Raw genomic sequence first — 17078 nt, forward strand, 5'->3', positions numbered from 1 at the left:
CAGGACATAGAACATAAGAATTAGGAGCAGGAGTAGGCCATTCGGCCCTCGAGCCTGCTCTGCCATTCAATAAGATCATGGCTGATGATCTATCTCAACTCCACTTTCCTGCACTATCCCCATATCCCTTGATTCCCTTAATATTCAAAAATCTATCGATCTCTGCCTTGAATATACTCAACCACTGAGCCTCCACAGCCCTCTGGGGTAGAGAATTTCAAAGATTCACCACCCTCTGAGTGAAGAAATTTCTCCTCATCTCAGTCCTAAATGGCCGACCCCTTATCCTGAGACTGTGACCCCTGGTTCTAGACTCCCCAGCCCGGGGAAACATCCTCCCTGCATCGACCCTGATGATAATGATGATGAAATAGTAACTGTATTTTAAACGTGTTTCAATGGCAGTGAAATGTTTTGGGACTCCCTGAGGTCATGAAAGGCGCTTGTATAATAAATGCAAGTATTTTTTTTATTGGACCTCGATTAACACACTTTTTTGGCCATTAAGTTTTGTGCCACAATATCATTAAGATCTGTGTACTGCAGCTAGGAAGTAGGCAAATCTGATTGGACAATAGATCTTCTCATGCTTGCTGCTGGTCCATCGGCCACTGATTACAAATACAACAACAACAACTTGTATTTATATAGCACCTTTAACGAATTGAAACGTCCCAAGGCGCTTCACAGGAGTATTATGAGGTACAAATTTGACACCGAGCCGTATAAGGAGAAATTAGCGCAGGTGACCAAAAGCTTGGTCAAAGAGGTAGATTTTAAAGAGCGTCTTGAAGGAGGAAAGAGAGGCGGAGAGGTTTAGGCATGGAGTTCCAGACCTTGGGACCCAGGCAACAGAAGGCACGGCCACCGATGGTTGAGCGATTATAATCAGGGATGCTCAAGAGGGCAGAATTAGAGGAGCGCAGACATCTCGGGGGGGGGGGGGGGGCGGGGGGGGGGGGGGTTGTGGGGCTGGAGGAGATTACAGAGACCGGGAGGGGTGAGGCCATGGAGGGGGATTTGAAAATAAGGATGAGGATTTTGAAATCGAGGCGTTGCTTAACTGGGAGCCAATGTAGGTCAGCGAGCACAAGGGGGTGATGGGTGAGCGGGACTTGGTGCAAGTTAGGACTATGGGGGCGATTTTAACCCGACTCGTTTAACCGAAACCTTGGCGGGTGGGCAGTTAAAATGGAACCTGGCCCTTACCTGTCCGAAAGCTGCCATGCTCGCAACTTCTGCAAATTTAACCTGCGCTCCTGAACGGACAGCAAGGACATCCACCCGGAGCCAACAGGGTCCTTCTTTACTTGCGCATGTTGCGGCCGGATGACATCATCGGGACCCGACTGTAATTTTAGCTCGTGCCTGAGCGGAGAATCCGCCTGGAGTTAAAATCGGGGCCGTATATTTTTGTGGAACACCCTCGGGATATTTTAACTACAGGTCTGAAATCCAGCAACCTCGAGACCCTGACGGTGTTTGGATTTTTCCAGACAATTTCGGACAAGAAAATCAATAAAATCAGTGGCCTATCTTAGGCTTATTTGAATGGATAAGAGAAACCAGGAATTAGAATAAAGTCTATTATTGTAAGATAAATATAAGGAAAAACTAACACGCATTTTGAAGCAATTCAAGACTCGGACACCATTTAAAACGCAGCTGTGAAGCCGATAACTATTCTGGCCCGCCGGCTTTTGGACAATAATTCCAGATTTTATTTCACTGAGTATCAAATGGATTTTTCTCAAAAAATGTCTGGTTTTCGGACAATTCCGATTTTCGGACAGCTGGATTTGAGACGTTGTACCTGTACGTTAAAGGCGCTATATGAATGCAAGTTGGTGTTGTGAAGGGGCTCGCCCCATTCCTGCTGCCGACGCGGGTTAAGCCAGATGTGCGCGTGGATGTTTGATCTTAAACGTACGCTTAAAATAACGCCCGTCTTTATCGCGCTCGAACTCAGCTCTCAAAACGGCAACTTCGATGCAGGCAAAACTCACCACGGTTTCTTCCTGTCTACACCTTCCCTTAGGTATGAAGACCACAGTAAGTGAAGCGGAACACCCTTTGTTATGTGAAGGCACCAGGAGGGAGAAAGGGGACCTCGCTCTCGCCCTCATGATCACGTACAAAGATGATCAAGCTAAGCTCAAAAAAGTACGCACAATGGCGCGATGTGTAACGTGACCGCTTTTATTTGTTGCATGCAGCTGCTAACAATTTTAGAAATGTTGGGTTCGTGTTGAGGTAGGTTGGTGCAAATGAAATAATTTTAATAAGTTGCCAAATGAGTTCTTATCACACAATTTAAAAAGAAAAAGTCAAGCAAGGCCCTTTGTCAATGAAATACTTTCCTGAGGCGATTAATTGTGAACCTTTATTTCAGCCACATCACAGCACTTGAGTCACGTAGATGTCCCATTTGCTGCTATTCACTCCTGGCAAGGCCGGCATTTATTACCCGTCCCTAATTGCCCCTTGGGAAGGTGGTGGTGAGCCGACTTCTTGAACCGCTGCAGTCCGTGTGGTGAAGGTGCTCCCGCAGTGCTGTTAGGGAGGGAGTTCCAGGATTTTGACACAGCGACGATGAAGGAACGGCCGATATATTTCCAAGTCGGGGGGGGGGGGGGGGTGCGCGTGGGAACTGAGAATATGTTTTACGCAGTGAGTTGTTGTGATCTGGAACGCACTGTCTAAAAGGGCGGTGGGAACAGATTCAATGGTAACTTTCAAAAGGGGAATTGGATGTACACTTAAAAAGTGACAGATTGGAAGACAGGAGAGATTGAGAGACAAATGGGATGATGGTGCGAGGCAAAAGGAGATGATAGTGGGACAAGTTAAGAAACAAATGATGAGTCTGTTGATTTCCCATTTACTCCCTATCTAGACCCATCTTTTGTTTCTTAACTTGTGTCATTGCCATCTCCTTTTGACTCGCTCCATAATCCCTTTTGTCTCTCTAATCTCTCCTGCCTACCACAGACCTTCCCTTTTGTTCGTTTCCCCCCCCTTCCCTTCCCTCCCCCCGGCCCCTTCCTCCCCCACCCCCCTTCCCTTCCCTTCCCCACCCCCCTTCCCTTCCCTCCCCCACCCCCCTTCCCTTCCCTCCCCCACCCCCCTTCCCTTCCCTCCCCCACCCCCCTTCCCTTCCCTCCCCCACCCCCCTTCCCTTCCCTCCCCCACCCCCCTTCCCTTCCCTCCCCCACCCCCCTTCCCTTCCTCCTCCCCCGTCCCTTCCTTTCCTCCCCCCTCCCTTCCTCCTCCCCCCGCCCCTTCCTCCCCTCCCCCCCGCCCCTTCCTCCCCTCCCCCCCGCCCCTTCCTCCCCTCCCCTTCCCTTTCACTTCCCCCCTTTCCTTCCCCCTCCCCCCTTTCCTTCCCCCTCCCCCCTTTCCTTCCCCCTCCCCCCTTTCCTTCCCCCTCCCCCCTTTCCCTTCCCCCTCCCCCCTTTTCCCTTCCTCCCCCCCCTTTCCCTTCCTCCCCCCCCCTTTCCCTTCCTCCCTCCCCCTCCCCTCTTCCCTTCCTCCCTCCCCCTTCCCTTTTCCCCACCCTTTCCCTTCCCCTACACTTGCTTAAAAACCTGTTACATCTCTTAACTTTTGCCAGTTCTGACGAAGGGTCATCGACCCGAAACATTAACTCTGTTTCTCTCTCCGCAGATGCTGCCTGAACCGCTGAGTATTTCCAGCACTTTCTGTTTTTATTTCAGAGACCTGCTGACATTGTGAGCTCCCCGTGTATACCTTTTATGAACCTCTTTGGGTCTCCAGGGACCCTCACACCCCCCCCCACCCGCCGCCCCCCTCCATCACCAATTTGAAAACCAGTATTGTGTCCGAGCCTGTCGTGTTTCTCCCCCCCCTGCCATTGAAATGTTCTTCTTCTAGATTCTGGACAAGTTGTTGGACAGAGAGAGTCAAACTCACAAACCTCAGACGTTGAGCTCCTTCTACTCGTCCAGTAAGCCCCTGGCCGCCAGCCAGAAGTCTCCGTCGAAGCACACATCCCAGGCAACCTCCACTGTCCATCAGATGGCCAGCACCTCCTCATCTGCACCTCAGCAAGCGAGCGTGACAACACCCGCCCAGAACACGCCAGCGGAGAACTTTCAGGAGGGGACAACCCAGGGTACGAACTCCAGTCTGTTCTCATTGTCGAACTTTTGCCAATAAGTTGTGGTTGTAACTTTTTTCTTTTTTAAAAAGTGACTTGTTCCCACTCAATTTAAGGATATAAAAGGAAAAACTTGAAAAGTCTTAAAGGAGGACGGGGGAACATTAAGAAATAGGAGCAGGAGTCGGCCATTTGGCCCCTCGAGCCTGCTCCACCATTCAGTAAGATCATGGCTGATCTGATCTTGGCCTCAACTCCACTTCCCCGCCCGCTCCCCATAACCCTTGACTCCCTTATCATTCAAAAATCTGTCTATCTCCACCTTCAATACATTCAATGACCCAGCCTTCACAGCTCTCTGGGGACGTCCCAAAGTGCTTTACAACCAATTAAATACTTCTGGAGTGTAGTCACTGTTGTAATGTGGGAAACATGGCAGCCAATTTGCGCACAGCAAGCTCCCACAAACAGCAATGTGATAATGACCAGATAATCTGTTTCTTTGTTATATTGGCTAGGATGCCAAGGATAACTCCCCTGCTCTTCTTCGAAATAGTGGCCATGGGATCTTTTACGTCCACCTGAGAGGGCAGACGGGGGTCTCGGTTTAACGTCTCATCCGAAAGACGGCACCTCCGACAGTGCAGCACTCCCTCAGCACTGCACTCGGAGTGTCAGCCTAGATTTTGTGCTCAAGTCCTTGAAGTGGGACTTGAACCCACAACCTGCTGCCCACTGAGACACGGCTGGCACTAAAAAGTATTTGGATAAGCACATGAAGTGCTGTAACCTACAGGGTTACGGACCAAGAGCTGGAAAGCGGCATTAGGCTGGATAGTTCTTTTTCAACCGGCGAAGATACGAAGGGCCGAATGGCCGCCTCCAGTGCTGTAAATTCTATGATTATAACTGCATGACACCGTAATTGTATTTTAAGCAAATAGTCCAGAAACCGTGATGCGACAACGGTGCGTAAGTGTGATCTATCGAACAACAAAATGTGCGTTAATTTGGTCGCAGGAGCTGAAGATGGTGCATGAGGCTGTCGTGCTGCGAGTACTGTTTCTCTGGTGGGCTTCAGCCATTGGTGCAGGCAGTGTCCGTGGGGTGCTTGGATTTTCCATTTCACTGCCGGGTCCCTTGGCAACGCTGGCAAACCGGCCCTGGTAAATAACCAGAATACATCATGGTCCTGAAGGAAAAACATAAGAACATAAGAAATAGGAGCAGGAGTAGGCCAGTTGGCCCTTCGAGCCTGCTCCGCCATGGCTGATCTGATCATGGACTCTGGTCCACTTCCCTGCCCGCTCCCTATAACCCCTTATTCCCTTATCGTTTAAGAAACTGTCTATTTCTGTCTTAAATTTATTCAATGTCCCAGCTTCCACAGCTCTCTGAGGCAACGAATTCCACAGATTTACAACCCTCAGAGAAGAAATTTCTCCTCATCTCTGTTTTAAATGAGCTGCCCTTTATTCTAAGATCATGCCCCCTAGTTCTAGTCTCCCCCATCAGTGGAAACATCCTCTCTGCATCCACCTTGTCAAGCCCCCTCATAATCTTTTACGTTTCGATAAGATCACCTCTCATTCTTCTGAATTCCAATGAGTGAAGGCCCAACCTACTCAACCTTTCCTCATAAGTCAACCCCCTCATCCCTGGAATCAACCGAGTGAACCTTCTCTGAACTGCCTCCAAAGCAAGTATATCCTTTCGTAAATATGGAAACCAAAACTGCACGCAGTATTCCAGGTGTGGCCTCACCAATACCCTGTATAACTGTAGCAAGACTTCCCTGCTTTTATACTCCATCCCCTTTGCAATAAAGGCCAAGATTCCATTGGTGCTGTCCGGTCTCTGGAGGTTGCCCGTTTGGGCCAGCTCTTCCGAATAGCAGAGCGGGATGGAATGACCCAGCAGTCCTCGCTATATTTGGGGCCTTTCCGTTGTGTAGCACAACACCCAATTGGGAACACTTAAAATGTTATATTTGCCATATTATAAAAAGGATATCGAGGCACTGGAGAGGGAGCGGAGAAGATTTACAAGGGTGATACCAGAAATGCGAGGGTGTACATATCAGGAAAGGATGAACAGGTTGGATCTCTCTTCACTTGAATAAAGAAGACTGAGGGGTGGTCTTTAAAATGATGAAAGGTTTTGATAAAGTGGATACAGAGAGAGAGTTTTCACTTGTGGGGAAGACCATAACTAGAGGCCATCAATATAAGATAGTCACCAAGAAATCCAATAGGGAATTCAGAAGAAACTTCTTTACCCAGAGAGTAATGTGAAACTCGCTGCCATAGGAAACGGTTGAGGTGCATTTAAGGGGAGGCTAGACAAGTACATGAGGGAGAAGGGAATAGAGGGTTATGCTGATAGATTTAGATGAGGAAAGACGGGAGGGGGCTCGAGTGCAGCATAAACGCCGGCATGGACTGGTTGGGCCGATTTTAAGCTGGTGCTCAGTGGAGATAGTGAGAATTCCGATTCACGTTGTATGTCTATCGGCTGATTTTGCCCCCAGTACGTTGGCAGTTGATTGCTGGTGGCACCATTGGGGAATTTGACCAGCAGGAATTACTGCCAACTGTGACGGAGTTTTCTCAGCACACATTTCGAAGAATTGCCATCTTTGAAACGATGTTAATTAACTGGCGTTAATTAAGCTCCCCTGCACACAGAATCACAGCGTGAAACCGCACAGCAAGGCGGCTCCTTCCACCCCAGTCTTATCGGCGGTTGCCATTTAGACAAAAGGAGTCCCACGTGTAAAACAAACTGAGGGAAGTTTGGCAAATCCTAACCAATATTTAGATTTTTCTTTTAAAAAATGTTGCCGGGTGGTGGTGATTTCATCTGTACAGACGCTCTTCCTTTCCGTGCATCTTTGCACACGCTGCGTCCTGAATGTCAATTTATTTGGTCTTTAATTAATTATTTAAATTTTGCTTCGAGCTCCCCTTTCATGTCAGTTTCTTTGATTGATGGAATCACGCGCGCGCACGCTCTCTCCTGCGCTCGCCCTCCCACACTCGCCCATCTGCCCTCCCGCGCTCGCGCTCACACACGTGCTGTTCTTGTCCATTTTCATTGTGTAAAAGGGATCTATTCAAAGCCTCATTTGGCACTTCTGGGAAAGCTAAAAGCTGATCTTAAGCAGGTTCGGGAAGCGGACACTCACTGCAGCATTTTGCTCAATATTGAAAAATAACTGAATTTGCAAAGGCTATATGATGCACACACTTCTGAATTGCATACAATTAAATCTAGGAGGTTGAATTCCCTTGCCTCTTACATCATTCTGTGCGCATTACTTGATATCCAATGCCTAATATATTAATATTTTACAGCCTGAAATATGTGCCTAATTTTTTCTTGCCGTTGGGAACTGTCCTTTTTATTAATATGCAGTATTTAAGCGAATGGGCAGTAAATAGATTTCAGTTAAGCGGTAGTGCAGTTATTCCCCATGCAGCAAAAGCATATGCAGACCTTTAAGGCAGGAATAGAAGCGGATTGATTCTTTTTTAAGCCTGTTATGTGGGATATATTTGTATTGGGTATAATTATATTTCTTGACTGTCAGAGTTGTTGGGTCTAAAAGCTCTCGATGATTCTTATTATTTGCTAGCCTCATTCTTTGGGGATGTTCAAAAGAAGGAATAGTGATGAGATCTACGGAGTGATTGTTATCAATCGTACTGATAAGCCGTACAGCTACTTAACAATCTGTGGTTACTTCCCACCAGATCACAAGGTAGATACAGATGAGGGAGGCCATTATCTTATCCATCCAGAGCAAAAGTCCCCTGCTATGTGGGACTTCCCTAGCTTGGTTCCACTCTTGCATATCCAGCAATGGGTTCTCTCCCCACCCCTCCACTGTTGGAATCATAGAAATTTACAGCACAGAAGGCGTTCATTCGGCCCATCGTAACTGCGCCGGCCGACCAGGATCTATCCAGCCTAATCCCACTTTCCAGTTCTTGGTCCGTAGCCCTGTAGGTTACGGCATTTCAAGTGCACATCCAAGTACTTTTTAAATGTGGTGAGGGTTTCTGCCTCTACCACCCTTTCAGGCAGTGAGTTCCAGACCCCCACCACCCTCTGGGTGAAAGAATTTCTCCTCAAATCCCCTTTAAACCTCCTACCAATTACTTTAAATCTGTTCTCCCTGGTTGTTGACCTCTCTGCTAAGGGAAATAGGTCCTTCCTACCCACTCTATCTAGGTCCCTTATCATTTTATATCACCTCAATAAGGTCTCCTCTCAGCCTCCTCTGTTCCAAAGAAAACAGCCCCAGCCTATCCAATCCTTCCTCATAGCTAAAATTCTCCAGTCCAGGCAACATCCTCGTAAATCTCCTCAGTACCCTCTCTAGTGCAATCACATCGTTCCTGTAATGTGGTTGACCGGAACTGCATGCAGTACTCCAGCTGTGGCCTAACTAGTGTTTTATACAGTTCAAGCATAACCTCCCTGCTCTTGTATTCTTTGCTTCGGCTAATAAAGGCAAGTATTCTGTATTCCTTCTTCACCAGCTTATCTACCTGGCCTGCTACCTTCGGGGATCTGTGGACCTGCACTCCCAGGTCCCTTTGTTCCTCTACATTTCTCAGTGTCCTACCATTTAATGTATGTTCCCTTGCCTTTTTAGCCCTCCCCAAATGCATTACCTCACACTTCTCCGGATTGAATTCCATTTGCCACTGTTCTGCCCACCTGACCAGTTCATTAATATGTTCCTGCAGTCTACAGCTCTCTTCTTCATTATCAACCACACGGCCAATTTTAGTATCTGTTGCCTCCAGAGACCCCCCCCCCCCCCCAAGGACCCCTCCTCTTTCTCATCTACCTGCTACCTCTTGGTACAATTATCTGAAGACACAGTGTCAGGTTACCTATGTAATTAGATAGACTAGAGAGGTTGGGGTTGTTCTCCTTGGAGACAAAGTAGAGAGAGAGAAACTGTTCCCATTGGCGGAAGGGTAGAAAACCAGAGGACACAGATTTAAGGTGACTGGCAAAAGGACCAAAGGCGACATGAGGGTAAACTTTTTGACGCAGCGAGTGGTTAGGATCTGGAATGCGCTGCCTGAGAGGGTGGTGGAGGAAGGTTCAATCGTGGCTTTCAAAAGGGAGTTGGATAAGTACCTGAAGGAAAAAGCTTTGCAGGGCTACGGGGAAAGGGCGGGGGGAGTGGGACTGGCTGAGGTGCTCTTGCAGAGAGCCGGCACGGGCTCGACGGGCCGAATGGCCTCCTTCTGTGCTGTAACCGTTCTGATTGTGACCACCTCCAGCCAGAACCTCCCCCCCGAAGCTTGTGCTCAAGGTTGCTGCACAGCGATCATTACTGAGAAGTGAATGCATGCATCTTGGGAAAGGATGGGATTGAGGCCTGCTTTCCCCCCTCCATTCGCCGAGGATTGAACATCCTGTCGATGCTGACCATCCAGGTTTGCACATTAGGGTATATTTATAATGTACTTCGTCGTGGATTTGGTCAAGTGACCCGATTCGAAGAAGTTGCCGTGTAAGCTATTTTGGTACATCTCGGGCCGAATTTTCGGCTTTGATGTTTTTGGGGCGGTAATGGCGGCGGGGCGGTAAAGTTAGCGCCCGGGAACAGTTTGCGCCTCAGTCGGTAAGTCTGGGCAGCTGGGCCCTGAGTCAGGGGGCGCAGCGCTAAGGGAGGTGTTGTACACACCTCTCTCGCGGGGCGTTACCACGGGAAACTCCCGAGCTAAAGAGCCGGGCTGGGAGCCCTCCGAGAGACGGCGGGGAAGGGAAAAAAAACCCTTAAAAATTTTTTTTTAAAAAACCACAAAAACATTCCCAAAACATTGCTCACGCCCCCACAACGCAAATCGCCCCCAAAAATTAAAAGGAAAAACAATCCCACTTACCTTGGGAGTCCATTACTTCCCTCTCCGCTGTCGGCGTCGTTGGACCGCCCCGATTTCCCAGGCGGTTGTTGCGGAGTGCGCTGCGGGACATACGGGTCGGGCAAGAGTCAAAACCCGTGCCGGTGTCACGAGCAGGGCACGCGGTGCTGCTGTGCGCCGCCGCTAAACCGGACCCGCCCGCCTTGCCACCGCTCCGGGGTGAGAAACGGGACGGAGAGCTGCCGAAAATCCACCCCGGTATCCTGCCCAATAATGTTGGTGGAGAATGAGGTCCATGCCGGTCCAACGGTTACCACTTCCACGTTCCGATTGTCGAACGAGAGGACCAAGTGTGTCTGCATGGGGCTGAGTTAGCATCCAGATCACGCAGCATTAGTTCTGTATGGATAACCGTTGCATCAATGGTAGAGGAACAGGAAGTGAAGCCAATTGACTGAGATAAAGTTGGCCTGAATCCCAGATTCACTTCCCAAGGTGTAACTACAAGTGCCTTTGATCATATCAACGTGTAAGCGTCTGAGCATGACTTGTCTGTAGAATCTATTTCAGTGGGGACACAGTGTGGTTCTGGAATGCATGCTGATTGGTGCTCACTATGGGTCTGCAGTGCTTCTGCACTCTCAGTTCAACCTTATTTCATAGAAACATAGAAAATAGGTGCAGGAGTAGGCCATTCGGCCCTTCGAGCCTGCACCACCATTCAATATGATCATGGTTGATCATGCAACTTCAGTACCCCATTCCTGCTTTCTCTCCATACCCCTTGATCCCTTTAGCCATAAGGCCCCATCTAACTCCCTTTTGAATATATCTAACGAACTGGCCCCAACAACTTTCTGTGGTAGAGAATTCCACAGGTTCACAATTCTCTGAGTGAAAAAGTTTCTCCTCCTCTCGGTCCTAAATGGCTTACCCCTTACCCTTAGATTTCAACCCATTGGTGCTCCATATCTTTGGTACCCAAAGGCAGTCATGAAGTCGGTTATCTTGCTATTTATTTCACTGAATTTAATTACAGAGGCGATGTGAAGGAAATCTTTTCTCCGCAACGAGAGGTTAGGATTGGAACGCGCTGCCTGATAGGGCGGTGGATACAGCTTCAATAGTGGCCTTCAAAAGGGAATTGGATAAATACCTGAAGGAGAAAGAATTGCCGGGATATGGGGAAATAGTGGGGGAGTGGGACTGACGGGATCGCTCTTCGAAAGAGCTGGTGCAGTTTCGATGGGCCAAATGGCCTCCTTCTGTGCCGTATTGTTCTACGATTCTAATTACCGCTATATTTTCTGTGTGCGTTCATATGGTGAAAGGATGAAATAAGTGGATCGTTGTAAGGTGGATTTGGTTACAGAGATGTTTAAATCAATCGGAAAAAAGGTGACACTTTGTGTGTTGTTGACACATTCAAAGTGTTGCTGTGTGCTCCCTTAAACTACATTTAAAAACATATATATCTTTGAGTAAGGATTAGATGGGAAAGGGTATTCAAAACGTATTTACTTCAGATATAAACTGGTAGTTTAAAAACATTCTTTATTCATTCACGGGATGTGGGCGTCGCTGACGAGGCTGCCATTTATTGCCCTCGAGAAGGTGGTGGTGAGCCGCCTTCTTGAATCGCTGCAGTCCGTGTGGTGAAGGTGCTCCCACAGTGCTGTTAGGGAGGGAGTTCCAGGATCTTGCCCCAGCGACGATGAAGGAACGGCCGATATATTTCCAAGTCAGGATGGCGTGTGACTGGGAGGGGAACGTGGAGGTGGTGGTGTTCCCATGCGCCTGCTGCCCTTGTCCTTCTAGGCGGTAGAGGTCGTGGGTTTGGGAGGTGCTGCCGAAGAAGCCTTGGCGAGTTGCTGCAGTGCATCTTGTAGATGGTACACACTGCAGCCACGGTGCGCCGGTGGTGGAGGGAGTGAATGTTGAAGGTGGGGGATGGGGGGCCAATCAAGGGGATGGCTTTATCCTGGATGGTGTCGAGCTTCTTGAGTGTTGCCTGGATGAGTGCAGCTCCAACAAGTGGAGAGTATTCCATCACACTCCTGACTTGTGCCGTGTAGATGGTGGAAAGGCTTTAGGGAGTCAGGAGGTGAGACACTTGCCGCAGTTATGAGTTTTTAAACTGATGAGGACTGTGTACCCTCATCAGTCTTACACCCACTAAACATTTCAATTTCACAGCATCTCTCAGCTGTACCTTCTCCAGAACATGTGAGATGTCACTATTGGCAGGGGTGCAGTGAGTTTCATCGAGTTTACTTAAGGTGCAATTTTAATAGTACAGAAATGTAAGTAATTGAATTAATATTTGTTACAGCGGCTTAATAAAATAATAATGGTCATTATTGATCATACTGGATAAATGTGGACATTTTATATGATTATCCCATTAAATGATTGTTAGTACTGTCTGAGTGTTCGGCTCTCTTTCTGTCTGTGAAGTAGTGTCAGCTGTGGCTCAGTGGGCAGCAGTCTCGCCTCTGAGTCCGAAGGTTGTCGGTTCAAGTCCAACTCCAGGAGCTTGAGCACATAAATCTAGGCTGACACTCCCAGTGCAGTGCTGCACTGTCGGAGGGCCGTCTTTCGGATGAGACATTAAACCAAGGCCCCGTCTGCGCTCTCCGGTGGACGTAAGAGATTCCATGGCGCTATTTCGAAGAGGATCAGGGGAGTTATCCCTGGCCAATATTTATTCCTCATTCAACATAAGAAAAAAACAGACTATGTGGGTCATTATCACATTGCTGTTTGTGGGAGCTTGCTGTGTGCAAATTGGCTGCCGTGTTTCCCACATTGCAACAGTGACTGCATAACAAAAGTACTTCATTGGCTGTAACGTGCTTTGGGACATCCTGAGGTCTTGAACGGCGCTATGTAAACGCAAGACTTTCTTTTTCCCACCTCCCATTGAAAACGTAACTTCCCCGAGTCACGTTTGTTTACAAGCTGCTTTTGGTTGCTCCCGCAGAGAACGCTCAGCGCGCCCCGGGTGAGCCTGCGAGCGAGGCCGGCACTTTCAAACAGGAGGGAAAAATCCCCAGCCGCTTGACGCTGGGCAGCAGAGGGGGCTACAATGGCCGGTGTTGGGGGTCGCCCGTCAGACAGAAGAAGAAACACACTGGTAAGGACGATGTGCTATTAACACAAGAACATAATCAGGAGCAGGAGTTGGCCATTCGGCCCCTCGAACCTGCTCCGCCATTTAATACGATCATGGCTGATCCCATCATGGACTCGTGTCCACTTCCCTAATTGTAATTGCTCAACCATTGGCGGCCGTGCCTTCTGTTGCCTGGGCCCCAAGCTCTGGAACTCCCTCCCTAAACCTCTCTGCCTCTCTTTCCTCCTTCAAGACGCACCTTAAAACCTACCTCTTTGGTCATCTGCCGTAATTTCTTCTTATCTGGCTTGGTATCAAATTAATTTTCTTTATCTTATAACACTCCTGTGCATCGACTAGGGGATGTTTTACTATGTTAAAGGTGCTATATAAATACAAGTTAATTATGTTGATCCTCCTCCTCCCCCCGTCAAACCAGCAGCCAATCGCAGCACACTTCCTGATATCACTTACCCGAGCGCAGCCTGGATTTGAACCTGGGACTATCCTGGGCCATATGAGTCCACAATGTAAGAATTAACAGCAGGAATCAGCCACATGGCCCCTCGAGCCTGCTCCACCTGATTCAATAGGATCATGGCTGATCTTTGACCCCAACACCACTTTCCCGCCCGATCTCCATATCCCTTGATTCCCCTCGAGTCCAAAAATCCATCGATCGCAGCCTTGCATATACTCAACGCTGGTTCAGTTACGCATTGCATAAACCATTGGGGAGCCTGCTCACGTGACTTCAAAGATATTTTTCTTGCATGCTGATCATGAAAGTGCCCTTGATGTTTTGGAGTTTCACTTCTGCGCGAAGAGATTTGCAAGCGCCACATCTTATTAAAATGCTCAAGCCCTTTGCGATTGTTTTTCTGTTTAATAATTTGTAACGCTATTTAGATTGGCATCTGACTCCTCCTCGTCCTATAGTTTCCATTACCGATGGATGTGACCAGCGCAGTGTAACAAGTTTATTTCGTGCCAGTGTAAGTCACAGTTGAGGAATCCATTTAAATGCTCGTCTTCCACAACAACAACAGCTTGTATTTATATAGCGCCTTTAACGTGGTGAAACATCCCAAGGCGCTTCACAGCAGTATCCTAGGATTAAAAATTTTATACCCAGTGACATAAGGAGAAATTAGCACAGGTGGCCAAAAGCTTGGTCAAAGAGGTAGGTTTTAAGAAGCATCTTGAAGGAGGAAAGAGAGGTAGAGAGGCGGAGAGGTTTAGGCAGGGAGTTCCAGAGCTTGGGGCCCAGGCAACAGAAGGCACGGCCACTGATGGTTGAGTGATTATAATCAGGGATGCTCAGGAGGGCAGAATTAGAGGAGCGCAGACATCTCGGGGGTGGGAGGGGAGGGGTGTGGTGGGGCTAGAGGAGATTACAGAGATAGGGAGGGGTGAAGCCATGGAGGGATTTGAAAACCAGGATGAGACTTTTGCAATCGAGGCGTTGCTTAACCGGGAGCCACTGTCGGTCAGCGAGCACAGTGGGTGATGGGTGAGCGGGACTTGGTGCGAGTTAGGACACGGGCAGCCGGGTTCTGGATCACCTCTAGTTTACGTAGGGTAGAATGTGGGAGGCCAGCCAGGAGTGCATTGGAATAGTCAAGTAACAAAGGCACGGATGAGGGCTTCAGCAGCAGATGAGCTGAGGCAAGGGCGGAGACGGGCGATGTTACGGAGGTGGAAACAGGCGGCCAGTGCTGTAAGTCCAAACTCGTCGATGGATTGTTTTACTGTGATTTTCGTGGCTGGACAAATGAGGGACCTTTTATATTAACACTGCCTGTCGAACATCCCGCTTTATGGTGACAAGTGCAGTCAAACACGAGTTTGTCGTTGACTATACCCCTTCACTGTCAAACATCCTTTTGATTTTTATCACTCCGGCTTTAATGTCAGCTGTGGCTCAGTGGGTAGCACTCTCTCGCCTCTGAGTCAGAAGGTTGTGGGTTCAAGTCCCACTCCAGGAACCTGAGCACATAAATCTCGGCTGACACTCCCAGTGCAGTGCTGAGGGAATGCTGCACTGTCAGAGGTGCTGTCATTCAGATGAGATGTTAAACTGAGGCCCCATCTGCTCTCTCAAATGGACGTAAAAGATCCCATGGCACTGTTTCGAAGAAGAGCAGGGGAGTTATCCCTGATGTCCTGGTAAATATTTATTCCTCACTAAAACAGATTATCTGGCCATTATCACATTGCTGTTTGTGGGAGCTTGCTGTGCGCAAATTGGCTGCAGCGTTTCCCACATTACAACAGTGACTACACTCCAAAAGTACTTCATTGGCTGTAAAGTGCTTTGAGATGTCCGGTAGTCGTGAAAGGCGCAATATAAATGCAAGACTTTCTTTCATCAATCTCATTATAATCGTCGTCTTTGTCTGTGAACATGAGTCCTGAGAGAGCAGCGTGCAAAGCGAACCCTGTGATCTCAGTGTAGTGATTGCCCCTTATTCCTGGACTACTCTGAATCAAGCACTGATCGAGGCTGTGGAGTGGACCCTCGCTTCACGAATGTCTGATTTTCCACCTCAACCTACTTGAGGATAAATAAGAACATAAGAAATAGGAGCAGGAGTAAGCCATATGGCCCCTCGAGCCTGCTCCGCCATTCAATAAGATCAAGGCTGATCCGATCATGGGCTCGGCTCCACTTCCCCGCCCGCTCCCCATAACCCCTTATCCCTTATCGTTTAAGAAACTGTCTATTTCTGTCTTAAATTTATTCAATGACCCAGCTTCCACAGCTCTCTGAGGCAGTGAATTCCACAGATTTACAACCCTCCTGAGAGAATAAATTCCTCCTCATCTCAGTTTTAAATGGGTGGTCCCTAAAATTATGCCCTCTAGTTCTAGTCTCCCCTATCAGTGGAAACATCCTCTCTGCATCCACCTTGTCAAGCCACCTCATAATCTTATACATTTCTATAAGATCACCTCTCATTCTTCTGAATTCCAATGAGTAGAGGCCCAACCTACTCAACCTTTCCTCATAAGTCAGCCCCATCATCTCCGGAATCAACCTCGTGAACCTTCTCTGAACTGCCTCCACAGCAAGTATATCCTTTCATAAATATGGAAACCAAAACTGCACGCAGTATTCCAGGTGTGGCCTCACCAATACCCTGTACAGCTGTAGCAAGACTTCCCTGCTTTTATACTTAATCCCCTTTGTAATAAAGGCCAAGATACCATTGGCCTTCCTGATCACTTGCTGTACCTGCATACTATCAATCTGTGTTTCATGCACAAGTACCCCCAGGTCCCGCTGTACTGCAGCACTTTGCAATCTTTCTCCATTTAAATAATAGTTAGCTCTTTGATTTTTTTTCTGCCATTATATCCATCTGACGTCGCTACATGCCAGAGTTTATTCTGTCCCAACAGTTAGAGGGGATGATCCAGGAATTTGGGAAGCTTGTATTGAAGTCTCCACACCTGCATGGATCAGTTAAAAGATTGTCTTGTATTTATATAGCACCTTTCACAACCATCGACACCAATGAAGCTCTTTTGGAATGTAGTCACTGTTGTAATGTAGTCCCACCAATTGTTTATAACATTTATTATTAACACCATATAATAACAAGTCCTGCTCACCAAGCACCCCCTGTGCTCGCTGACCTACATTGGCTCCCAGTTAAGCAACACCTCGCTTTCAGAATTCTCATCCTTGTTTTCAAATCTCTCCATGGCTTCGCCCCTCCCTATCTCTGTAATCTCTTCCAGCCCCACAACCCTCCCCGAGATGTCTGCGCTCCTCTAAATCTGCCCTCTTGAGCATTCCTGATTATAATCGCTCAACAATTGGCATAGTGGATTTATATAGCGCCTTTCACGACCACCGGATGTCACAAAGCGCTTTACAGCCAATGAAGTACTTTTGGAGTGTAGTCACTGTTGTAATGTGGGAAACGCAGCAGCCAATTTGTGC

At 48.1% G+C, this 17078-nt stretch overlaps 1 protein-coding gene across 8 annotated transcripts in view; it reads left to right on the forward strand.

Annotated features, from left to right (window-relative positions):
* Positions 1–17078, forward strand: part of zswim8 (zinc finger, SWIM-type containing 8) — a 210207-nt gene that overhangs the window by 157893 nt on the left and 35236 nt on the right. For all 8 annotated transcript variants that reach the window (XM_070865612.1, XM_070865607.1, XM_070865608.1 and 5 more), the window contains 3 exons: positions 2039–2163; positions 3895–4135; positions 12995–13147. In XM_070865612.1, coding sequence (XP_070721713.1) covers positions 2039–2163; positions 3895–4135; positions 12995–13147 — 519 coding nt within the window. The remainder of the gene's footprint in view (positions 1–2038; positions 2164–3894; positions 4136–12994; positions 13148–17078) is intronic.

This window comes from Pristiophorus japonicus, chromosome 22 (assembly GCF_044704955.1).
Source record: "Pristiophorus japonicus isolate sPriJap1 chromosome 22, sPriJap1.hap1, whole genome shotgun sequence".
Classification (NCBI taxonomy): Eukaryota; Metazoa; Chordata; class Chondrichthyes; family Pristiophoridae; genus Pristiophorus; species Pristiophorus japonicus.